The sequence below is a fragment of the Armigeres subalbatus genome, chromosome 1 (assembly GCF_024139115.2).
Source record: "Armigeres subalbatus isolate Guangzhou_Male chromosome 1, GZ_Asu_2, whole genome shotgun sequence".
Lineage (NCBI taxonomy): Eukaryota > Metazoa > Arthropoda > Insecta > Diptera > Culicidae > Armigeres > Armigeres subalbatus.
This window is the reverse complement of record NC_085139.1, coordinates 167,972,382-167,999,000: the sequence shown is the minus strand read 5'-3', so window position 1 is coordinate 167,999,000 and position 26,619 is coordinate 167,972,382. Positions and strand designations below refer to the sequence as shown.

The window sequence follows — 26,619 nt, the reverse complement described above, 5'->3', positions numbered from 1 at the left end:
CAATAATTGATTTACACCGTTTGTCTTTCAATTTTCTTTGATCAATCTTCTACCTTTTATCCGCACGCACTTCCGCCGAATCACCAGCCACATATTGGAGCGACGCAATTTCGTCCAAATCATGATCCACACAGTCCAGCAAATCATGTACGTCTAGCATGGTTTCGACGCGGAATTTCCAGTTATGGAATCCTACTCCATCGAAGGGAACGATTTTATTTTTATCATCCATCGCTGGGCCCATAACCTAAAGACCGGCGCAGTAGGTTATAACACGCGGGACAAAGAACTTTCGAGAACCGGAGCGAATAAAGAAAAACACGTTTTACCGTTCAGAGTACTAACAGCGAATGAGAATTTATTAGTTCAATGTTTCACATTACAAAGGTGCGCCAAAATAACTTGACGTCTGTAATCAAAGTAAATGTAACACAAGGTATGGTTTTATAGCGAGGTATGGTTGGGTGTACAGATACATTCCTTTTACTATCTAGCTAGATTTAATCGTAGTTACGAGTCCTCGTCCCCAAAAAACGTATCAGAACAGTATTGCAGAAAAAAGTGATCGCACATCATCTGACTGCACGACCATTTGAAACTTCAAGACACGATGCCCGTTGGATGACGCGGCACTAAATAAAAATAATCAACATGTGATACCACCACGACAGTGTGGGGTTTGAGTAAAATGTCTTCAGCGTGTGTTTATAGATACACACCTCAGCGTGTCAATCGGCGAGCAGCAAGCCATGACTCTGCCTCTTCTGGCCAGATCTCCGCGGCCTGCACACGCATCCATGGAGAGTCGCTGTCATAATTTCGTTCCGGCCATTTATGGTCACACATTTTGGCGATCCTGCCAGTTTAGTTTTTGAATTCTGTCGCTGATTTCATGAGGTGAGTTGAATTCATGTGGTTAAATTGTGAAGAGGGATTTATTTTAGTTTTAGTGATTACAAGGCGCGTCTGGAAGATCGTCGGAAAGGTTTGTGGTAATCAAAATCAAAGGATGCGTCTCAAACACCGTCGGAAAATGGTTCGTGGTTTGATAAATCACAAGACGCGTCTCGAAGACCGTCGGAAAATGGTTTGTGGTTTGCAAAATTACAAGACGCGTCTCGAAGACCGTCAGGAAAGGGTTTGTGGTTTGCTAAAACACAAGACGCGTCTCGAAGACCGTCGGATATTGGTTAGTGGTGGCGCGTGTGATCGCTGGGAAAATGGTTTGTGGTTTGAAGACAAATTTAGATTTCATGTGGCCACTTGGAGGTGGTAGTGTACATGAGACTACCAGTTGAGCTATGATTTAACGAAATCTGAGAGACATATTGAAATTATTCTATGCTGCAGTGTTCGAAACTGTTCGGAAATCCAAATATATTTCCTGGAAATTCCTCTTAGAATTTACTGACTTAGTAGCCATAGCGGGATTACCTCTAGGATCTTGGAATTTGCAAAAATAATGAGGTTGCCGAATTTCACAAAGCTATTCGGAAGTTAGAATTTATAATGCGTAAGATTAGTTTGGAGTTATTGGCTAGCAATGCCTATTTGAGATCTCATTTGGGTATAATACATACGATTTTGCGGAATTTTAAATAAATGTCAAAATATGCTGAAGTGCAGATTGAGGGTGTACTATACGCGAAACTAGAAGTTGGATTTAATATACGGATTTGGATTGGATTTGGAACGGATTTTAATTGGACCTGGATTAGATTTGGATTCGACTGGATTGGATTTGGATTGGATTGGATTTAGATTCGGATTGGATTGGATTTGGATTAGATTTGGATTTGGATTGGATTTAGATCTTGATTTGGATTGGATTTGAATTGGATTTTGATTCGATTTGGATTGGGCTTGGAATGAATTTGGATTGGATTTGGATTGGATTTGGATTGGATTTGGATTGGATTTGGATTGGATTTGGATTGGATTTGATTTGAAATGAATTTGGAATGAATTCGGGCTGGATTTGGATTGAATTTGAATTGGATTTGATTTGGGTTGAATTTGGTTTAGCATGGATTTTTTTTATCTTTATTATGTGGTATTTTAAATCTTATTGATAATGAAGTCAACACCGCTTTGTTTTGGATTGCATTTGGGTAAGATTTGGAATGTTTTTGGAAGAAACTAGAACTTTATTGTATTTGCTTAAATCTCGGATAACAAAAGAAGGCCATTGGCTTCGTTAATTTGTTGTTCTCTAATCATCCATTCATAACTTAGTTCCTTTAAATCTTGTATAGATTTGTGGTACGGTATAGAAACGAAAGTATGAATCACGTTTTATCTTTCGCGACCCACAGTTTGAAAGCCCATGTTCTAAATCATTGTTCTGGTATTAAAACCATGATGTTGAGACAAGTATATTTTGGTGTGCAGTTTTCAATGGAGTTAACCGGTTGCTCAAATACAATAGACGTTCACCTTTGTCTCATTTAAATAACCCAGGAGAATAACATGCATTGCATCATATGCTACAAGATTTTTTTTTGCATTTTTAATGCGATAAGATGGGGAATTGAAGTGTCAATCGGCGAGCAGCAAGCCATAACTCTGCCTCTTCTGGTCAGATCTCCGCGGCGTGCACATGCATCCACAGTGATGCGCTGTCATAATTTCATTCCGGCCATTTATGTCCACACATACAGGATATGTCTTTGGTTCCCATCTCAGTACTCCTGGCGTAAGTCAAGACAAGATCACATATTCGAGGAGAGGGACACATATTCGAGGAGAAGAATCTTTTAAAGGTCGCTTACTTGTGCCTTTGTTATTAGTTCTAAGACTGCAGAGCTGGAACTTCCGCAATGGAACTGGCATAAGTTATCCAATAATCAATTCTCGTAAATATGTACTTCTTAAAAGATTGTCATTCCACAACTAATAACTCGTTGGAACAGGTCGATACCAAATTAAAAATGTTCTTTACCGGAATGTAACCACAAGTAGTATTGTAGTTTTTACAAGTTCAAACATTCCACAAAATATTTGTTTGATTGCATTAATTGTCGTATGCATACTTTGGTAACATCAATAAAAAAAAGGTAAGAAATCCATTCCAATCCACGGTCCTAGAACATTTACTAATCCTTACCATTTTGTCAGAATATGTGACGCGAATTGTTGATTAGTATAGTAAGGCAGTTAAAATAATTAAAATGGTTTTCTCAACATTTATGGTGATGATTGTTACGTAAATCATGGGCAGAACAAGTTCAACTCGTTAAGGTCACTCCTGACAGAATCCAAAATGACAGTAGTGCGTTGCTTCCGTATCGAGTGGTGTGCCCCCGAAAACGCGAGCACTTTGAAACTTGGATTCTGTCAGGAGTGACCTTAAGGAATTTTGCTCATTTTTTATTACTAAAAATATGGTAAAAGTGAAGGTTATTGAACCTAACCAAATCATAATGCTTCAGAGCTATTGAAGATAACAAAAACGAAACGATGCTTGTATTTGAAACTAACATTAAGACTATTGAAATTTGTTTTACCGTCAAACTTTTCGGTACTCACCGTACAACCGTATCGTTCCTTCGGCATCCCCGATGCTGTTCTTCGATATGCACTTGTAACCGCCCATATCCGCTTTGTGCAGCTTCTGGATCACAAGCGTCATCTGTACCGCGTACATCGAGCTTTCATTTTCGGTCATCGAGTAGCGCTCATTGGAGATTATCATCTCGCCTGGTGATGACAAGGAGGAAAAAAATCCGGTTTTAAATCTGCCAAAAATCGATTTCCGGAATGGTCTTTTGCATGATAATGGAGTACCATTATGGGAAAGACTTTTCCGTGTCGTCGGTCGCTGGTTGATAAATGTTTTATTAACGGTAACATGTTTCTTTTTATCCTTCAGTGTTCTCGCATGTTGAAAATTTTTGATGTTTGTCCTTCACCCATTTATTTAGCTTTCATCTAAACAGATAACACCTTGGATTACACTGAATCAACAATTTATGTTTGTCTCTAAATTACTGTACCGCTCATAAAAAACCTACTTCTCCGCTTATTTTTAATCGCAACAGAAAATGAGCGCCAGATAGTCGCCTAAGAAAAACATACCACCAGAAAAAAGCTACTTTGATATTTTTGAAAATTCGGTCGACACGTGGTGGATTGTGGCGATGAATGCTTTGATAGCACGTGCTATTTGTACTGCTGATCATTTTTTACATCTATGGGAGCCTTGGAAAATGATCACGAAAGTTTTTTTTTTGCAAGACACATTATCCCAAGTATTTAGAAAAGTGCGATTGTTGTTACATCAATTATGAGGCAGTATGGCGATGAAAAAGTGGAGTCGCTGGCAACCGTGGGGGCACATGAAGGCGAAGGTTATGATAGACGAATATTTCAACACTGCGGAACTATTTTGGGAATTATTGACTTTACAATGTCCCTCAGAATGTGAAAAAAAATCTTGCGATCAGAAACCTACACATCTAAAAATTGCATTACATTGCAAAATTATACACTGCTTAACCAATCTATCTTTATTTTTATTCATTCGAACCTTACCCGAACCTGTCCGATTTAGGGTTGTTTTCTTTTCGACCTTACTGTCAGCGTCGCCCTCTAGATCGATTTCAAATCGAGATTGATGATTTTCTTCAGAATATTTGATAGCGTAGTATTTTAACAATTTTTCAACTTTCGTAACAGAATGTTCTATCTTTTCACATATTGCAAATTTTGCGCCGTGTTCGACTCCCATGCAAAAAATATTGTCCCATCAAAATATGTTCCCACCAGTTTCTCCATATATGGATGACGTCTGCACTGCAAGCTGTTTGGGGTGTGTGATAAGGTGCAAGAATGATGTTTAGGATTGTGCTTTCGCAAATTTCTATAAAATTGGACGAGTGAGCATTTGTTTTGGTACTTCGACAAATTTGCACGGTAGTCTATTCTTCGGTGAGAAAAGCAATATATAAAAACAGCTGATCCAAAGACGAATCGATTAATGAGGAAATCTTGCAATTCGGTCCATCTGTTTGTGAGTTATATTGCCTCAAAGGAAATGCGATTTCGCTCGTGATTTCAGTTCGAGCTTGATGGTTTTCGTCAGAACACATGAATACGTTGTATTCTGACAATTTTCGCACTTTCTCAGTACAATAATGTTTCATCTTTTCATAGACACAAACACAGTTGATATCAAGACAAATCGTTTATTGAGAAAATCTTATATATACGTGTTACCCGTTATGATGACATCAATCACGTAGTTTGGAACGGAAAAAAACAAATAATATAGAATTTTCCTAGAAACAAAAATATAGGGGAACTGTGCCGATCTCCATCTTTTTTTTCGTCGCTTCTTTTTGTCAACATGCATGCTCAATAGACTGGCCCAGGAAACAAAAAGTTGTCTAATTCCACCGGGCACCCCCCAGGATTGTGTCTTTGGGTGAGAAAATCAATCTCTGAAAATTTCAGCTCAATCGCTTGTTGCATAAGCTGGCGCATTTGATTTGAAGTTTGTATGGGGATTTCAGCCAAAATGTATAGGAAAATACACCTCCGTCACTCATTCGATCTGGAAATTGGTTCTGATTGCTCGATTGATCTCAGAATTGCAAAAACGGCAGTTGGTATGTTACAGAACAATTTCACAGAACATTGCATGATGATTAAATGAACTTTTATATAAGTTTCGGCTGATGCGATTTGATCAAAAAACCCAAAAATACACAAATCAGCTCCCAATAAATCATCCGAAAATTATATGAAAGTTCATTTAATCATCATGCAATGTTCTGTGAAATTGTTCTGTAACATACCAACTGCCGTTTTTGCAATTCTGAGGTCAATCGAGCAATCAGAACCAATTTCCAGATCGAATTAGTGACGGAGGTGTATTTTCCTATACATTTTGGCTGAAATCCCCATACAAACTTCAAATCAAATGCGCCAGCTTATGCAACAAGCGATTGAGCTGAAATTTTCAGGGATTGATTTTCTCACCCAAAGACACAATTCTGGGGGGTGCCCCTTGGAATTCGACAACATTTTTTTCTCCCCATAGTAATCTGGGCCAGTCTAATGCTCAAGGCTGAAAAAAATCACAAAAATGAGACTCAAATCAAATAGCTTTCCATTGTTTTGACTTTAATGAGATGAATATTGTAGCCATTAGATGAATTCCAGGAGCAGTTCCCCTATTAGCACTTATAAAAATAAAATTTGGAATTTTAAAAGAAGAAATTTCCATAAAGAAATAAAAATTGTCCATTGGAAAAAAATTAAAAAAATCCCATAAAGCTATTTCAATATAAAAATATAGCCAAGACTCCGTAGAACAGGATTATTACAAGGCCCTACTAACATTTACATCGGATTTTCTGCACAGATCTGAAGAAAATAGATTTGTCTAGCGTGCTGAGGTGGAAATATTGCAAGAAAATCAAAACTAGCCTAGATATTAGCAAAATAGAGCGTAACCCAACATACATTGGAGTTCATTAAAGCGCTTTATACAGCCAAGAATAGCCTTCTTCAGCTGAAAAACTAGCTTATTCGGCTTAAATTGTTTGTTGGGAATGAAAGAGTGTCTCTCATTTGGAAATCCGACGATTTCAAAAATTATGCTAGATTTGCCTGAAAGGAACATATCAAATGCGGTTCTATCACAAACACCCGAATGACATAAACCGGACCTCCATTCGCCCGAATGACAAGCGCCTGGATTCCATTCGCCCGAATAGACTAGATGCTCGAAAAGAACAAACACCCGAAAAGACCATTTGCCGGTATGGATCATGTGCCCGAATGGACCATCTGCCCGAATGGACCATTGAATCGAATGTATCAAATGCCCGAACCAATCGTTTAGTCATGTTGAGTTCTTCATTTGGCATCATGCAAAGCGTGAATAATTACTTATTCCATCTTAATTCGCATTTGTCCAGAATAAAGCACATGGGAATTTGGTTCCTCCAAGGGCACGCATAAATCTAGAAAATGCGAAAAGGGTGTGATGCGTTTTCCAACTATTTTTATCGTGATAGATTTCGCTTAGCAGAGAGCCATATTGCAGAAGAAGTCGTTTACCCTTCGCATTTCTGGATTAACTCGTGTTCCAGGATGATAATTTATGGTGTACGTCGTTACGCATAATAGACATCCCTAAAGAACAGCCTAAGCCAGCGTTTCTCAACCTGGGGTACATGTACCCCTGGCGGTACCTTTGCTGGCCCTTGAACAAAAGGGCATAATGGCGGATGTATCACAATTATTATTCAATATTATTGAGTTTTGACAATTGGGTTTTTTTTTTATTTCAAAACTTTGTCTTGTACAGAATATGTATGGCGATCAGTAAATTGAAGCCAATTGAATCCTGCCGTTCACAACCAGCACAGTGTATGAAGGGCTGCGGGACAAAAGACCAACAGAATACGTCGAATGAACAAATTTTAAACATCTTCTACTTGATCGAAACAAAATAATAAAAAAATAATGAATGATATGTTAATAATAAGCTTCAGAACTAAAATCTAGATTCTGAAGGTTCTGAAGTCACCATTTGAAGGCATGAAGGCGTTTTTTTTTACGAAAAAGTCAGTTGCTCGTGCAACAACGAGGATTGTTAGCCTCCTTCAACGCTTCTCAAAAGCCTCCTTGCAAGCAGCTCGGAAACCTCCTTTTAAGAGACCTTCTTTCAAAAGGCTCTGAACTCTCCTTTTCAGAGGTTTGGACGCCTCTTTTCAAGTGGCTCGGACCCCTTCTTTCAAGAGGCTCGAAGGACTCCTTTCAAGCGCCAGGGAATCCTCCTTCTAGAAGGCTTGGAAGCTTCCTTTCAAAAGACCCGGAAGCTTTCTTTCAAGAGGCCAGGCAGCCTCCTTTCAAGAGGCCCGGAAGCCTCCTTTCAAGAGGCCAGGAAGCCTCCTTTCAAGAGGCCCGGAAGCCTCCTTTCAAGAGGCCTGGAAGCCTCCTTTCAAGAGGCCCGGAAGTCTCCTTTCAAGAGGCCCGGAAGCTGTCTTTCAAGAGGTCCCGAAGCCTCCTTTCAAGAGGCCAGGAAGCCTCCTTTCAAGAGGCCCGGAAGCCTCCTTTCAAGAGGCCCGGAAGCCTCCTTTCAAGAGGCCCGGAAGCCTCCTTTCAAGAGGCCCGGTTCAAGAGGACCGGAAGCCTCCTTTCAAGAGGCCCGGAAGCCTCCTTTCAAGAGGCCAGAAGCCTCCTTTCCAGAGCCCCGGAGGCCTCCTTTCAAGGGGCCAGGAAGCCGCCTTTCCGGGCTCGGGAGTCTCCTTTCAAGAGGCCCGGAAGCCTCCTTTCAAGAGGCCCGGAAGCCTCCTTTCAAGAGACCCGGAAGCTTCCTTTCAAGAGGCCCAGAAGCCTCCTTTCAAGAAGCCCGGAAGCCTCCTTTCAAGAGGCCCGGAAGTCTCCTTTCAAGAGGCCCGGAAGCCTCCTTTCAAGAGGCCCGGAAGCCTCCTTTCAAGAGGCCACGAAGCCTCCTTTCAAGAGGCCAGGCTTCCTTCCAAGAGGGCCCGGAAGCCTCCTTTCAAGAGGCCCGGAAGCCTCCTTTCAAGAAGCCAGGAAGCCACCTTTCAAGAGGCCAAGAAGCCTCCTTTCAAGAGGCCCGGAAGCCTCCTTTCAAGAGGCCAGAAGCCTCCTTTCAAGAGGCCAGAAGCCTCCTTTCAAGAGGCCAGAGCCTCCTTTCAAGAGGCCAGGAAGCCTCCTTTCAAGAGGCCAGGAAGCCTCCTTTCAAGAGGCCCAGAGCCTCCTTTCAAGAGGCCCGGAAGCCTCCTTTCAAGAGGCCCGGAAGCCTCCTTTCAAGGGGCCAGAAGCCTCCTTTCAAGAGGCCTGAAGCCTCCTTTCAAGAGGCCCAGGAAGCCTCTCTTCAAGAGGCCCGGAAGCCTATTTTTAAGAGGCCTGGAAGCCTCCTTTCAAGAGGCTCAGGAGCCTCCTTTCAAGAGGCCCGGAAGCCTCCTTTCAAGAGGCCCGGAAGCCTCCTTTCAAGAGGCCCGGAAGCCTCCTTTCAAGAGGCTCGGAAGCCTCCTTTCAAGAGGCTCGGAAGCCTCCTTTCAAGAGGCTCGGAAGCCTCCTTTCAAGAGGCTCGGAAGCCTCCTTTCAAGAGGCCCGGAAGGCCACCTTTGAAGAGGCAGGAAGCCTCCTTTCAAAAGGCGCAGGAAGCCTCCTTTCAAGAGGCGCAGGAAGCCTCCTTTCAAGAAGTGCAGGAAGTCTCCTTTCAAGAGGCGCAAGAAGCCTCCTTTCAAGAGACGCAGGAAGCCTCCTTTCAAGAGGCCAGGAAGCCTCCTTTCAAGAGGCCCGAAGCCTCCTTTCAAGAGGCCCAGAAGCCTCCTTTCAAGAGGCCCGGAAGCCTCCTTTCAAGAGGCCCAGAAGCCTCCTTTCAAGAGGCCCGGAAGCCTCCTTTCAAGAGGCCTGGAAGCCTCCTTTCAAGAGGCCCAGGAAGCCTCCTTTCAAGAGGCCAGAAGCCTCCTTTCAAGAGGCCAGGCCTCCTTTCAAGAGGCCTGAAGCCTCCTTTCAAGAGGCCAGGAAGCCTCCTTTCAAGAGGCCCGGAAGCCTCCTTTCAAGAGGCCAGAAGCCTCCTTTCAAGAGGCCCGGAAGCCTCCTTTCAAGAGGCCCGGAAGCCTCCTTTCAAGAGGCCCGGAAGCCTCCTTTCAAGAGGCCCAGGCCTCCTTTCAAGAGGCCCGGAAGCCTCCTTTCAAGAGGCCCGGAAGCCTCCTTTCAAGAGGCCCGAAGCCTCCTTTCAAGAGGCCCAGAGCCTCCTTTCAAGAGGCCCAGAAGCCTCCTTTCAAGAGGCCCGGAAGCCTCCTTTCAAGAGGCCAGAAGCCTCCTTTCAAGAGGCCCGGAAGCCTCCTTTCAAGAGGCCCGAAGCCTCCTTTCAAGAGGCCGGAAGCCTCCTTTCAAGAGGCCAGGAAGCCTCCTTTCAAGAGGCCCGAAGCCTCCTTTCAAGAGGCCAGGAAGCCTCCTTTCAAGAGGCCCGGAAGCCTCCTTTCAAGAGGCCCGAAGCCTCCTTTCAAGAGGCAGAAGCCTCCTTTCAAGAGGCCAGAAGCCTCCTTTCAAGAGGCCAGAAGCCTCCTTTCAAGAGGCCCGGAAGCCTCCTTTCAAGAGGCCCAGAGCCTCCTTTCAAGAGGCCTGAAGCCTCCTTTTAAGAGGCCTGGAAGCCTCTTTTCAGGAGACCCGGAAGCCTCCTTTCAAGAGACCAGGAAGCCTCCTTTCAAGAGGCCCGGAAGCTTCCTTTCAAGAGGCCCGGAAGCCTCCTTTCAAGATGCCCCGGAAGCCTCCTTTCAAGAGGCTCGGAAGCCTCCTTTCAAGAGGCTTGAGAGCCTCCTCTCAAGATGCCCGGAAGCCTCCTTTCAAGAGGCCCGGAAGTCTCCTTTCAAGAGGCCCGGAAGCCTCCTTTCAAGAGGCCAGAAGCCTCCTTTCAAGAGGCCCGGAAGCCTCCTTTCAAGAGGCCAGGCCTCCTTTCAAGAGGCCCGGAAGCCTCCTTTCAAGAGGCCCGGAAGCCTCCTTTCAAGAGGCCCAGAAGCCTCCTTTCAAGAGGCCAGGAAGCCTCCTTTCAAGAGGCCAGAAGCCTCCTTTCAAGAGGCCAGGAAGCCTCCTTTCAAGAGGCCCGGAAGCCTCCTTTCAAGAGGCCCGAAGCCTCCTTTCAAGAGGCCAGAGCCTCCTTTCAAGAGGCCCGGAAGCCTCCTTTCAAGAGGCCCGGAAGCCTCCTTTCAAGAGGCCAGAAGCCTCCTTTCAAGAGGCCCGGAAGCCTCCTTTCAAGAGGCCAGGAAGCCTCCTTTCAAGAGCCGGAAGCCTCCTTTCAAGAGACCAGGAAGCCTCCTTTCAAGAGGCCCGGAAGCCTCCTTTCAAGAGGCCCGAAGCCTCCTTTCAAGAGGCCCAGAAGCCTCCTTTCAAGAGGCCCAGGCCTCCTTTCAAGAGGCCTGGAAGCCTCCTTTCAAGAGGCCCGGAAGCCTCCTTTCAAGAGGCCCGGAAGCCTCCTTTCAAGAGGCCCGGAAGCCTCCTTTCAAGAGGCCCGGAAGCCTCCTTTCAAGAGGCCCGGAAGCCTCCTTTCAAGAGGCCCGGAAGCCTCCTTTCAAGAGGCCCGGAAGCCTTTTTTCAAGAGGCCCGGGCCTTACAAAAAAGTTACGGGTAGTTACAAAAAAGATAATTGTGACTAGTTGCAATGCTTTAATGTTGGAAGTTTTATTCTAGATTTTCATTCTTTTATTTATGGGTTGTTCATTCGAGTTCTCAATATGTAGGTTTGCGTTTCACTTGATAATAATTAATTCTAGGATTCCAGAATATAAACACAGTGTGTTTTTTGCAGGTTTTATATTTTTATCATTATTGGCATTTTAGTGTTACGTTGCATTCTGAAATTTACCCTTCTTTCAAATATAGGCTGTTCTTTAGAGTTATTTAGTAAAATCAACATTTTCATGAAGGTGATCATAGAATATATTATTTTTTCGTACTTTCGTCCTTGTGTCCCAGATATTTTTTGTAATTTTGATTTTTTGTCCCCTCGACCTTTTGCTCTTTTGTACTCTCGGTCTTTTGTCCTATCGACCTTTTGACACAGTTCCGATATCTTCTTCTAATGCATGCATTTTTTCAGATTTCACTAAGGGAATATGATTCCTTCCTTATTAATTATTGTGCTAAAAAAATGAATTATTATATCCCTCTTGGTTTTTTCGTGATTCTAGAGTGGGATCCATATACTTTTGTTTCTTAATTCAAGCAAATGCAAAATATGGAGAGAAAAAAGCGATCACATATTTTTTGATAATGCTTAGCGACTAGGTATAAGGATCAAGGATTAAACTTAAATGAGAAATTATTCAACTTCAAAAATTTTGTTCGGATGTACTCGGACGAATAGTCCATTCGGGCACATGATCTTTTCGGGCGAATGGAATTCGGACATGTGTTATATTCGGGCATTTGTCATTCGGGCGAATGGAATTCGGGTCTATGTCATTCGAACGTTTATGATAGAAGTATCAAATGCACTGTGTAATAGCACTTTTCTGTTTCAGATGCACATAATGTTTCCTTCCCGTTCCACTGATTTCGCGCATAAGTGCCTCACAACTGACTTCATGGATGAATGATGCTTCAATATGTTGCTAGCAAACCAGTTAAGTTGCACAAATAATGACATCGATTCATTACTATTGCAGCAAAGTTTCTGTTCTGTTGCAAAACACTTTTTGCTCCGCTCAGAAGCATTTTATTTTTAACAGTCCTCTACATGTTCCATAAAAGATACAATGAAGTTGAAAACAACTGTTGTTTATGTAGAGATTTGTGGGTAAAATCAACAAATTGTATTGATGGTATGATGCTTATAGTAGAAGGATGCAAATAACAAGGTCCATGGTTCGATTCTCAGTTGGTTTTGTTGTTTTTATTTTCATTGCAGATGTTGTAAATAGAGACCACCTGTTGCGCTTTTTGGGATACAAAGGAGTTCCACATGTGACGCGTTGTACATAATTTAAACCTTTAGTTAGTCACACCACAGTTGTTGTTCCTCATTGATAAGCAAGTGGTGTTGATTGGGCACAAGCTATCCATTAAGCAGTACAGAAGTGAGAAGTGATATGTCTCACTTATAACTCATCATTTCTCACTTCTTACTGTGAAAGTGGAAAGTCCGAAGTATTATGTCGCCAGCACTAAATTGTATTCCGACTTTCGACATTTTACTTCCGAACTTACTTCTGGCAACATGAACGTCAAAATAAAGTTTCTTACTTATCTTTTCTCACTCTTCGCAGTGAAAAGTAAGAAATAATGATTGAGAAGTGAGAAGTGAGACGTTAAATGACCTATTCGGCCAAATGACGTGTTCGGCCGTATGACCTATTCGGCCAAATGACATATTCGGCTAAACTACCTATCCGGCCAAATGACTTTCGGACAGAAATGACTTTCGGATTTTGGCCTAATGGTTTGTTCGGCCTATTGGCATTCGGCCAAACGACCCTTCCCCGTTTGTTTTGGAGTGGAAAATTGGTGGCAACCTTAACAAGTACATTAAAGAAATGTTGGAAAGAAGAACTTTCAGAGCTCAAGCAAACGGTTCACTCTCCAAAGAAACTGTAATGGAGAACAGTCTATGACACCATAAGCTCGGGCCTTTTAGCCGGCGTCAACGACATTCTTTTTGCCGATGATGTAGTGCTCATTGCTGCTGATATCATCTCTTAAAGAGATTGAAACTTGGAAACAAAAAAAACACCAGAAAAATGTGCAACAGTAGTATTGTACACTTGTCATAAGACGAGTTTGTACAATCCCATTTAATTCCACCACTTAATTGTATCTTAACAGATACGTATTTCGACCTCAACAGTAAGGTCGTCTTCAGTGTCTCGTACTTGACTGACTCGACGAGTCGAGTATCCCTGGGTAAGTTTTTTTTTGGTTCTAAATTAGCTTTGATTTTGAATACGACTACGATGGATTGAGCACAGTTTGTATCCCTGCATTATTTTATTGAAATTTCCTAAATACGATTAAAATACGGCACACCCCTTCGAAAAGTCAATCCTGAATAAATCTGATGCATCAACGGAAGATTTCAACACTTTTATAATTCCAGACCTACTCCCCTGGAACAACTTACACATCACTCTATAATGCATTGGTTTGTTGTATTCAAACAATCAATTACAATGGTGAATAGTTCACCAGATCATATCGTATGAAAACTGATTATTTTACGTAATCCTGTAATTGTTTTAAAACAAAACAGCTTATCATATCGAGCACTTGTTTGTTTTGTTCGGCTCTGATATCATAACGGGTATACATCAAAAGTATTATGATTACCAAACAATTTAACGTGTTTCCACACACAACTCTGAATATATAATTATAATTGAAGCAGGAGCGAGAGTAACGCGAACTGCATTGATAAATAAAACAATGCGAACAATTTCCACCATCACCTGTTTTTAAACGGTCTCCTTCCAGCAGATGATTTTTTTTTCATTTTTCACGGCATTGGGTGAAACAATGCAAAGTGGTTCAAATTAATATTAAATTAAATCGTATTTTTCCAGAGAATTTTGCTGTTTTTGTATGTAAATCGAGCCAAGATGTGAATTATACTTGAAATGTGATTCAAAACAGGACCTAAAGAAGTAAGACATAAGAACCGTGATTATTCCAACTGACGGTGTTGGTGCCTTTCTGGTGAAAAAAATTCTAAAAAATATGAGGGAGTATTTTTGGCCTATTTTGCGCCAAATCAAAAGTTATCAAAGTGCTTTATGCTCCAAATAGTGTGGTTACAAAATTTTGTGCACATACACACACAAAACAAACATAACCTCAATTCGTCGAGCTGAGACGATTGCATTGGTATATAACACTATGTGTCTCCGAGCCTTCTATCAAAAGTTTGGTTTTGTAGTGATCATGTAGCCTTTACGTTTACTAAGTATTATATAGTATTCCAGAAAAGTATTTATCGATACTTTATAGTATACCGCAGTGTCAATATCACGCATCTGACCCACAGTGAAATGGGCCCCATACGGCAACGCAGCCCTCCCTACACAATTCATTCGAGACAATTGATAGCCAATTTTGAAGTTGGTTTACTGGCCATTTTATGCGCTTACCGCGCACAATGGTGGGGGTGCTACCGAAAATGAAAATGAATTTTCAATTATGAATTAATTATTATTAATTCACATGCGGCGAAAAAATAGTCTTGGTTAAAATATTGGAAAATTAATTATGGCTCTTATGGTGGATCTATTAGTGAAATGATGCGATGGTATTCTGACTTTTGAGTCATGTTTTGGACACATCGTTCGTAGCTTTCACAGCTCAGTAAATTTATGATTCGGAATTGATTTAAAGGATTCCTGTGAAATTTGTTTGCATTTTTTGTAGGTTTAATTTACTAAAGGCTAATTGATTACTACAACGCTGATATCATTACTAGGCGGCCAAAAGAGCAAAAGTATTATATTCTAATTGAATAAGCGAGACGAGTTGAAAAAATGTCAGCAGATCTGCCAGTACCAGACAACATACTTTTTGTGGAATTCGTGGTCGTGCGGTTAGCGACGTCAGTCGTTAAGTCGCAAGATATTTGGACCCACTTTATACTTACCAATTTCGCGCTGCCAATAGTTGATTGCCTTGGGGGATGCTTCAACGTTACAGATGAGTGTTACGTCGGTTCCCAGTGGGGCGCCAACCAGTTGATTCGGCACTTGTATCAAAGGATGAACTAAAATCGTTGCCAATGAATAGACAGTAGAGATAAAAATGATAGTTAATTGTTATGCAGGAAATCATGTATACTCAAAATTATATTTCTCTCGTGAAAATGATTTAAAGTTACTAGACCCATTTTTCAAATTATTATTCTGGTTCTCCTATCTTTCCGACAGAAGAGAGGGATGAATAACAAAAAATAAAATGTCTGGTTGAGGTGTAAAAAGGGTTTTTTTTCGCAGCCCTTGTGTCGGATTGTACATAAATACTTAATGAGGCTGACGGGAAAAGAACCGTGTAATCGTTTTGGGTCGTTGTCAGCTCTTAAAACTTACATAGAAGCAGAAATACGCTTTGTATTTTAAAGCTGTGAAACTGGAGATGCATTTCATTCAAGTTTAATTATCAGAATAGCCTCAAAGCATTTATTGTTTTCATTTGTTGTTAGAAAAATCTAATAATCGCATGATATTACGAATAAAAGCTTCATAAACCCTTTGGCATTGACTCTGCTCGAATGACGGCCCAATAAATAGGTATTAGAGTTCTCATCCTAGAGTAGTAAAATTATCATACCAAAGCGATGACAAACTCCCAGCCACTTCGAAACCATCCCACGGCAGGAGTGATGGAAGTTATTAGCATTCATAAAACGAGACCTATTCAGATGACGGCAAGCGGAACAGCCGGGAAAGTGATATGATAACGATACACTCTTGCAGCGGAGAGGAGCCCACTCAGCACGCGTTTGGTTGGTGCTGTCTGCCTTCTTGGTAGCTACGAGTAGATACTAGCGGAGCGAAGAGTTTGCATGAATAATAATCGGATGTATAAAAGGTCCAACCTTTGCTATGTGCAAACTGCTGCCTGGTTGGTGTCAACGATTATGCAAAAGATAAAGAGCAATGTGCTAGGCATTTGTCAAAAAGCAAAGTTTGTTTGCGGAAGAATACAGTGGAAAAAGTTACCCAGAACGAGAAGTGAATATAACTTGCTTTAAATTAGTCTATGAAAGGTTGGATTCCAAACGTGGAACAATTCAATTCACATCAATTAGATGAGGGTATGGAAGGCCTCCAGTTAGCTTTGGGAGCAAATATGTAAGGTTGCCAATACGGAAATAGCGAGTTCGATCTTCGGTCCGGTCTAGGATGCATTCGATGCTGGCATAGAGTAAACCTTGTGCTTGCGACATAAGAGGCATATTTTTACAATTGACGGGCATAGCAAAGCTTCCAATTAATAACTGTGGAAATGCTAACAGAAAACATGATCGAAAAGCAGGTGAAAAATTAACAAAACTTTGCCAACAGTTATGCAGGTCAAGTGAAAAAGAGTGTCTGAATATTGGATAGAAAAGTAGGAAAAACCGAGATTTTTCACATTCGGATGGAACATCTAACTTATTTTTTAAAATAAATGGTGTAATTTCGTTACATTGAAACATCTAACTTTTTGGCGAGACAAAACCCTCTAGTTGCAATAACATGTACCATGTACCACGCGTCTCCACATACGGTTTATATAAGAATGTTGATTAGTCATGCATGTTGATTAGCCAGATAAAAGGCCTTTTCTCTCCATGTGGCACCAGAATATCCCTGTGGTGTAATTTAATTTAACGTGTATACTAAAGGCTGGATAGATTTCCTCTCCCAGATTTGTTGTAGACTGACCAAGTGCTCATATACCACATAAACAGTTAAGGGGGTAGGGGTACAAAGATGGTTTTGACTTATATGGGACGCAGCAGACCTAATACGTTTTTTTTCTCTCAGGATTCGATCTTCTTGTACTGCTACCATCCGTTCTATTTCGATTGCGTTCATACCAGCAAAGAAATGTTTCACCACATCAAAGTCACCGCATCTGACAGTCATTCTCAGCGATTCCTTTGGCAAGATACAGTGGAAGAATATCTAAGAATCTTCTTTATGGTTGCACCGACCAGTTCACCTTCGTCCACAAAATTTGTTAAAAAATAAAAATACGAAGGAACACGAGGTCCTGTTTCCTAGAGCGGTCGAAGGAATCATGAAACTCATCATCATGGTAACAACTATCTCGATAGTCTCAAGAGCAAGGAAAAAGTCAAACTATTCGCCGTGACAGCAGAATAAAATTTCTAATAAAGAAATCAGGGTATGAGCAATAAATAAATATAAAATTTTCAAAAATAATGCAAAATTTTACACAAAATAGAAATTAATTAAAACTTTTAAAAGCAAAAAATGCAATTATAAAAGAAGATTTTTTCATAAAGAAATCAAAATGTTCCACGGAAAAAATACAAAATTTTCAAAAATAAATCAATATTAGCAAAAATCAATTGTATTTTCATGAAGTCGCCGGCCTCTATCCGGTTATCTGTTGAATATTGTTTTCGCTATTATTTCTTCCGACATTCGCACTAAGTTACCAGTCCGCCGAAGTCTGCCATATTTTATACGAATCAGAATATTTTCTTCTGTACACTTGATACAGCTCATGATTCATGCATCTGCGCCACACACCATTCGGTTCGCCTCTTTAATCGGTTTTTGTCCAGAAAGGGCAACTGGACGTTTACATGGTGCTGGACTTGAACTGATTACGTAATATAGAAGATAGAAGACCCTATTTGCAACAGAAATGCGTATTTTCCCTTCACTGGAATCGTCATTGTCATATGCCACAAGGGCCAGCATGACCATTGGTGGTAGGTAGCGTAGGTGGTACCTGGACTATTGTAAAAGAGTAACATCAGTTTCATCAGATTTCCTACAATTTATTCTTCTACTTGTTCTCCTGCGACTTGAGCTTCTTTCCCTTTTTCTGTTATATCCATCGTCAGAATATTCCTCACCCCCGTAACGCTGGGTAGACACCTTTGCGTGGTGTGTTACGGTGTAAGATCTACCACGGTCATATTGTCAGCAACAGGCAAGTCCTAACCCAACGAATCTCTTCCCCAATATTCAACTCCGTGGTACTTATGAGGGTGTCGCTGAGTCGGAGGCCTCTCGTTAAGTAAGTACTACTACAGTATGCAGAGAAACAGAGTGCGTTTCGTACACAAACGAGTATCTAACTACGTCCGACTCAAATCTATTTTTTTTTTCGCAAGTTATAATATCGATCGCGGCAGTTCATCGTGGGGAAAAGTTTCAAGCATTACTCGTGAATCAGAACATAAACGAAGATCAAACTGTTCCTATCAAAACTGTATTGTAAAAGTGATTTAAGAATCTGCTCACCCGGGGAAGCCAACTTGAATCAACGAAAAGTAGCGAAAACATTCAACTGTTGTGGTAGTATTGGGTTGGTATACGTATCAAAACACGTCTGGTTCATTGCAACGGCAGTAGTGTAGTACCGGTAGTACCATTTCATCTGTTTTTGTTTTGCTCTGTGCATTGCACGCTTCACACACAGCGGTGCTGTATCGGATAGAGTCTCGAGTCTCGGTGCGTTCAGTGGTCTCAAAAACTGAAACACTGTAATTGATGTGTAGGATTCTGGTTTGATATCGGCTTTAGCGACGGTACGTAAGTAGTTTAACTTTCAGTGAGGACATCGGGAAACCTCTGTGCAATTGAATTGAGAGGAAACAGTGCATTTATACGTATATCATCACTTTGTTATTACCTCATTTGTTTTGTTAGTAGTGAAATTCTTTTCTAGTTCGGAATCTTCAATCGAACAGATTTTTTAAATCATGGATACATGTAAGGCCTGCGGTAGGAATCCGGGGAGATCAGACAGAAGTGTTCTGTGCAGCGGGTCGTGTGGAGGACTTTTCCACCCTGGATGCGTTGGTCTGAACTCCACCAACTTCAAAGCTTGGACAGCCAATGTGGGCCTTCTTTGGTTCTGCGACAACTGTAGAGTCAATTTCAACCCCAGCATAATGGATCGAGAATCAGTAATCATGAAGACGATGCGAGATCTTCTATACTTCGTGTCGACTCTATGGATCTAAGGATCGGACAGTTCGGAGTGAATTTGAAAACCCTCTGCAACTTACTATTAATTTCCACTTCAATGCGCCGCGATTCCAACATTTCATCCAGACTACAGAACTTTTCGTCAACGGGACCAGCACTGCATGATCACTCCGAGTTCTACAACAGTATTGACCGCTTCAATTTGGACCTTTCTCTTCGATCGAATGCTGCAAATATGACGTTAACTGGTGCTGAAGGAGAAACTAATGCTGACTTGATTGGCGATGAATCTAGTGATCACATTAATGTTTCACCGCCTTGTCGATCCAGAGTTACTTTAGCTGCCAACAATAATGTAAATTCTGCTGATCCCACTACCTATGCCGCTACCGTCACAAATTGTGCCACTGCCTCCACTTCCAAAGCAACTAATGACACCGCTGCTGCCCCCGTGATCAACTCTACAATGAATACAACAAGCTCTGATACCAGTATTGCCACCACTTCCGTCGCCACCGCCCGTTCTGCCGCTACAAACAGCTCCGTCGCCACCACCCACTCTGTCGCCACCATCAGCTCCGTTGCCGCCAAAAACCCCAATGCCATAACCAACTCTAGCTCGTCTCCACATACTGTCAACAATGGTATCAATCATCAAAACGTACCTAACGGTTTGCCTGCGGATGAGCAACAGAACTGTCGTCTGCGTGTAGTAAACAGAAGCTATCGTCGAGAAACATCCGCTGATAATCTGAAATCGTTCTATGTAACTCCCTTCCATGTTGAACAAAATGAAGAAGACGTCCTGGAATACCTCCGAGAAACACTCAACGTTGGAGAATCCACGCTGAGATGCGCAAAACTAGTGCCGCGCAACAAGGACATCAGTGAACTGTCGTTTGTTTCTTTTAAAGTGTCTGTGTCCGATGATTTGATTCCATTTATCAATGACAGATTCTACTGGCCAGAAGGCGTTGAAATCCGTGAGTTCGAATCAAAAAACGAGAAACGTTCAATTCCTCTAATAACAACATAAATGCCAATGTACCTTCCCATAATATTTCTCATTCAGAAATTTGCGATACAATTTACGATTCAAAAATTGAACTCCATTACATGGATTACAGTCAGATGCAATCCCTGCTTCAAAGACGCTCTAAGAATTTTTTGAAAATTGGTCTACACAATGCCAGAAGTTTAATTAATAACATAGCCAACTATCGTGCGCTCCTAGAAAAATCTGAACTTGGTGTTTTTGCTGTCGTTGAATCGTGGCTTAAATCTACTCATACAAACAAAATTGTTGAGATAAGTGGATATAACATCATCAGATCCGATCGACACACGAAGAAAAAAGTTCGAGGAGGGGGAATTGCCCTTTATTTGAAGAAGAATTTAAAATTTACTGTCATCTCTAAATCGGGAAGCGAGAGCGATATCGATTACCTTTTCGTTAAACTTAAACAAGCCAATCTAGTCTGTGGAATAATATATAAGCCACCCGACATAAACCTATCTAAATTACACGTCGTATTCGATCTTATTTCTGAAATCTCTGCTACTGAGCCTAATATCTTGGTTGCAGGAGATTTTAATGTTAACATGATGCTAGAAAGCAATTTAAAAACAAGAAACATGTGTGATCAAATAAATGCAGGACATAGTTGGAAGAGTACCACGATGGCAGTCAATATGGCACCGGACCTTCCACGGGTCAATACCGCACCTCCCGCACTCCTCTCCCACCAACATTCGAATGCATCGAACAGCACTGAACAAAAGTTTGATATTCAAATTACTAACCTGCTCACAGCATATTTATTCACTTCCCGTGATAATGAACATGTTTCTTCAAAGAATCCTGTGCATTTCGGCACGATTTATAGCATAAATCAGCAGTTTCGTGCCAATTTAATAGCCGTTCGCGATTTGGTGGGCTCATCACTGCACTTCACTTCTTCTCAAAGGGCATTGAAAAAATCAATTTTTTACTCACTTCTCCGCACATGAGCAGCCCGAAATGTTGATAGAATGCAAATTAAACATCACTTTTTGAAATCAGTCACTTGTTTGAATCAAAAACTTAATAAAAACTGCTATTTTTGACCGTAAAAAAACACTAAAAACGGATCGCGGAGCGAATGTAAACACCGGGACCGGCAGCAGCAAACTAATATTTAGGGTGGCTCAAAAATTATTTTGCTCCGCTACGCTCAGTCGAATATGTTTCATGTTCTGGGTGTCTTCCAATAATTTTGGCTGGTTTGAATAGGGACTTACCGTGCACAGGCCTTTTCAGGTTTGTATGAGAGTTGATATGGCGATGTTAAATTTTACATTATTCTGATTGTGGCGCTTCGTCATTGAGCCCAGGTGAGGGGGGAGACCATATGACTGGATGATATACTCAACAGCCTCCATGATAATGCATATTGAATTGTCGTTCCGATAGTTGGGAGTTGATTCTAATCGAAGTTGCGAATCCTTAGCATGATAATTAGGCTTTTCAGAAAGCATAAGTGAAACATGTAATTCAACAAAATAGCCAAAATTTGTCTATGATATCTATCGCACCAGAAGCAGATACTTCATACAAAAAGTGTGACATGGGAGTGAGCGGGGTATAAAATGCTATTTTCGCGTTACGTTATCAATGGATCTTTCCCAAGGTGCGATTTTCATTCAGCTATGTGGGTTCTCTTTTCGCCAGCGTTTGGAGGAGAGGCACTGTAGCCAGTATAATGAAAGGTTGAGTTTCCCATACTAGCTTTCATACAAACTTTAACCGGCTTGTGCTCAATCAGTTTTTGTTCAAATCGGCTTTTGGAGGACACTCGGAGCATGGGACGGAATCGATTAAGCGTGGTGGAGCTGGGTTGTTTTTTGAACCACCCTACTAATATTCTTTGTTTTTTTATAACTACGACACCAATACTACTACAGTATATGACATATACATATTGTACCAACACTTTCAAAGCTTTGTTTTGGTACTCAACCCACCTTCACCTTAAACTAATTAAAACTTTCCCTACCTGCCACAAGGTTGGCTGCACATCCTCTACAATCGATCTATTTACAGGAAACTGCACCAGTTTTATCAATAATGTATATCAATCATCTATTGGAGGTATTAGTGACCACGACTTCGTGTGTATTGATTTCAAATTCAGGCATCCTAAAACATGCTCTGAGGTGTATTGGGCTCGCGATTACCATGAAATTGATAGTGAATCATTCATCTCAAGCTTACGCAATTCTAATTTTGACATGATGTACCAACACAATGATGTTAATGAGAAACTTAATTACTTTAACAAGCTGAAAAATTCCAATTCTAAAATGGGTGGCGGCGATGTTACTGCTGAAACCCTTAATAACTATTTCATTTCACATGCTTTGCCGTTTTCATTCAATGAACATATCAATGATTCAGCATCTCAAAACAATTTTTCATTTAAAGGAGTCACTAATGATGAAGTTCTGTGTCAGTTTGCTGCAGCTTCAAGTGATTCTATAGGTGTCGACCAAATTCCATTAAAAATGTTAAAAATGTCCTTAAATGTTATTTTGCCTCATCTAACAGATCTGTTTTAATTCATGCATCACTTTTCTGTGTTTCCCGAACACTGGAAAACAGCAAAAGTTATTCCTATTGAAAAAGTGATAGTCCTTCTACTGAGAAAGATTATCGACCCATCAGTATACTTTGCGCATTGTCCAAAATTTTTGAATCAATTCTTTCCAAACAGCTGAACGAACACCTCAATCAACATGATCTTATTTGTGAATCACAATCAGGGTATCGTAAAAAATGTAGTACGATAACAGCTTTGATTAAAATCGAAAATGATATTAGAGAAGCTATGGACAAAAAACTAATTACTTTGATGTCATTGTTGGATTTTAGTAAGGCATTTGACTCCATCGATCATAAACTGCTCTGCAATAAACTTTCAAGTAATTTTCTTCTTGATTCGCCTTCAGTTAAGCTGGTGTTTTCTTATTTGTCAAACAGATTTCAATATGTTGAATTTGACAATAAACAATCAAATAAAAGGAGTCTCTCGTGTGGTGTACCTCAAGGTTCAATACTAGGTCCATTGCTTTTCTCAATGTATATAAACGATTTACCACTTGTATTGTCTTTTTGCAAATTTCATTTATATGCCGATGATTGTCAATTGTACCTTTCCGCGCCACCAAATTGTGTGTCAGATATGGTTAGAAAAGTGAACGAGGATATTTGCAATATTGTTAGGTGGTGTGAGCTAAATGGTCTTGTACTAAATACAAGAAAAACTCAAACAATTATCTTTAGATCAAAGCGTATGTCTAAAATGAATGCACCGTTAGTGAAAGTTGGGGACGATTTTATACAATATTCTGAAACAGTTAAAAATCTTGGTATTGTTATGGACTATTCTTTGGATTGGAATGCCCAAGTTAATTCAGTAAATAGGAAAATTCATAATGCTCTACATTCACTATCTACTTTAAGGCAATGCACACCACAACATATTAGAAAAAAATTGGCCATATCGCAACTGATACCTATTTTCGACTATGGTGATGTTCTTTTGGTCTTTTTTCACAGAGGAACTTAAAAAACTTAATTTAGCCTTCAATGCCGTTACTCGGTATTTTTTTAATCTTAAAAGCATTATCATATATCGAATTATGCAGACTTGCTGTTAGGTTGTACGTATGATATTCACCTTAAGCTGCGTACCTGCACCCAAACTTACAAAATTCTAAATATTCCCCAAAATACCTTGAGAACTTTTTTACGTATGGGCGATCAACAAGAGCACCCATACTGATTGTTTCACGATGCATGACTAATTATTTGAAAGATTCTTATCGTCATAGAGCCGTCAACATTTGGAATAATTTGCCAACTAATTGCCGACTTCAGCGCAGTCTTCATCTGTTCACAGAGAGTGTGTCTAATTTTATAAGAAATAGGTAGAATACATTGGCACTTGTGAAATAGTTATAGTTCCATATACTTTGAAAACCAATAGAGGTTACTTATGTGGCTATGTAGATTATTAATAAATAAATAAATAAATAAAATACATCAACACTTCCTTCCCCTCCCAAGTTGCGGTGAAGATGGGCGTGGCCAGGAGTAGCAATCCTCATGATTTTGTGATTTTTATCCTAGATTGAAATCAAGGACCACACCCACTTTAATTTCTGATAGCAATCTGGATAAGGTTTTCAAAAGAAAAACATGAGTATCACTAGTGTCCAATCTACGGAGTACATTATGCTATGCTATGCTATATTCATCCTCTGAATATTCCTCGGCCTTCTGGAATCTTTATCGCTCTTCTTCCCTTTGGTAGTGCAGATTTCTGTCTCCGGGACTACGAAGTGAAATTCTTTCCACCTGCCTTCTCTCTAGTCTATTGCTACCATTTTTGAAAATTCCTTTTCTACTACTGCCAGCGTTATAATCTTATTCGTAGTCTTTCCCAGCTCTTCTTTCGTCCTTGCTATCGTACAATCTCTGTTTAATTTTCTCTTCATACCGACCAACTTCTTTCGTTTCCTCATACTTTACTTTTTCTCAGTTTCTTTGAAATCTGTGCCGTTTCTCCAAGTCTACTTCTTCATTATTTCTAGGTTCGCAAACCTCTCAATCTTCTTTTCTTGAATTCCACTTATCTCTTTTTATCTTCAATTTTCTTCTCCGGCTCTTTCTTCTGAACCGTTCCCTTATTTAACTCTTTCTTTTCTTATTTTTCTTTTCTAATTCTATCCTTTTCTTTGGTTTATGCTCCAGTTCTTTTTTCTTACTCACTTTTTCTGCTCGACTTTCCTGATCGCTATCAGGTTCAATATCACTGTTTCTCAACTCTAATTTGTACCTCCTGAATATCTCTTGAATGCGATAACTAAGATCATGCTGAACATTTCTTTCCACGTCATGCCGCGTTAATGGTTTGAGCCAAGCAATGTCGTAGTCTGGACACTGACGCGCGAACAACTTTCTTGATCAATACTTCTTCTATTTCCGCGAATCTTTTCTCGATTTTTAAGTTATCTTCCATAATATTTCGAATCGGAGGAAACGACGGTTTAAGCTTCCTATCTTCGTTCACTAATCTACGCAATAATCGTCTTTTGTCCTCCAAGATTTCTCTTTTATCTGGTCTCGTTTTTCTCAACAAGAGTTCATTATCGACCTCCTCCTCCAAGAGGTGTTCGGCGGTCGGCAAAATAGACAATTTCTTCATTTCCGCTTTAAGCAATCGAAATTATTTAAAGCAAAGTTCAAAATTCAAACAAAATATAAAGTAAAGAATTTCAAAATATTTAACCTAGTCTTAAATTAAAAATTCAATCCAATTCAATTCTAAAATTCAAATTTAACTTATCCTATGAAAAATGTGAAATAAAATTATCCTAGAGAACAAAATGCAATTCAACCAATTCAATAAAATTCAAATAATTTAACATAGAGTTTAAAAATATTTGATCCAACGGAAAGAAAGATATAATTTTAGCGTTGGGCGCCAATGTAATCGTTCGTTACTTCAGCTCGAGGTTTATTATTAACCGGTGGCTTAAGCGCCACTTCCGGGATCCGGAAGACCACCGGTCGAGTTGATTTGCCCGACTAATTCTCGACGTCTCTCCTACAATAGTTTCAATTCCATATTTCAATGATTTTTTTTTATATATAAATTATATTGCAGATCCTGAAAAATTCGTATCTCTACAACAATTAACATTTAATAAAAAAAATCTTTTTACTCCGCGGAAAACTAATTCCATTTAACCTTCCACAACTCGCTTCAACTTTCATAACACGAGAACTCGCGTGTTGTAAAAAGTACAACAGTCCTTGAATCCGTTATAATGAAGCCAATTCAAATGATATCAACGTGATTTTTTCGGGAAAATAATAAAGGGGATATATACTCTCATTGAGGACATTTTTTAAGTCCAATGGATCTTCTGATGGTCCTCCGGAAGATCCGGAACCAACGAAATACCGGTGAAAATAGTCCATCTTCTTAATAAATGGCGCAATGTTTCTTATAAGAATTCTAAAAACTCTAGAAACTCCGAAAAAAAAACTCTAAATCCATCTATAATCACATGCGGCCCTATGAGTCAAGAAAAAAATTGATTTAGAATTTCTCCCACTGATAGGCGCTAGTGTATATGAAACTACCAGTTTGGCTCGATATCTCTGGATCTGTGGGAATTAGAAAGTTCCCGTCTTCTACAAAGTTATTCGAGGATTGGAAACCAATATGTTGAGAAACTGTTTAGTTCAGAGTTCAGCCGTAAGGTGGCGCTAATGTATATGAGTTATTAGTTTGGTTAGATATCTCGGGATCTGTGGGAATTAGAAAGTTGCAGTCTTCTACAAAGCTGTTCGAGGATTGGAAACCAATATTTTGAGAAACTGTTTAATTCAGAATTCAGCCTTAAGGCGGCGCTACTGTATATGAGAGAT

At 40.4% G+C, this 26,619-nt stretch overlaps 1 protein-coding gene across 3 annotated transcripts in view; it reads right to left on the bottom strand.

Moving 5' to 3' along the window:
• LOC134205521 (lachesin-like) overlaps positions 1–26,619 on the bottom strand; it is a 171,914-nt gene that overhangs the window by 30,130 nt on the left and 115,165 nt on the right. For all 3 annotated transcript variants that reach the window (XM_062680802.1, XM_062680804.1, XM_062680803.1), the window contains 2 exons: positions 15,107–15,226; positions 3,529–3,699 (listed from right to left, as the gene is read on the bottom strand). In XM_062680802.1, coding sequence (XP_062536786.1) covers positions 3,529–3,699; positions 15,107–15,226 — 291 coding nt within the window. The remainder of the gene's footprint in view (positions 1–3,528; positions 3,700–15,106; positions 15,227–26,619) is intronic.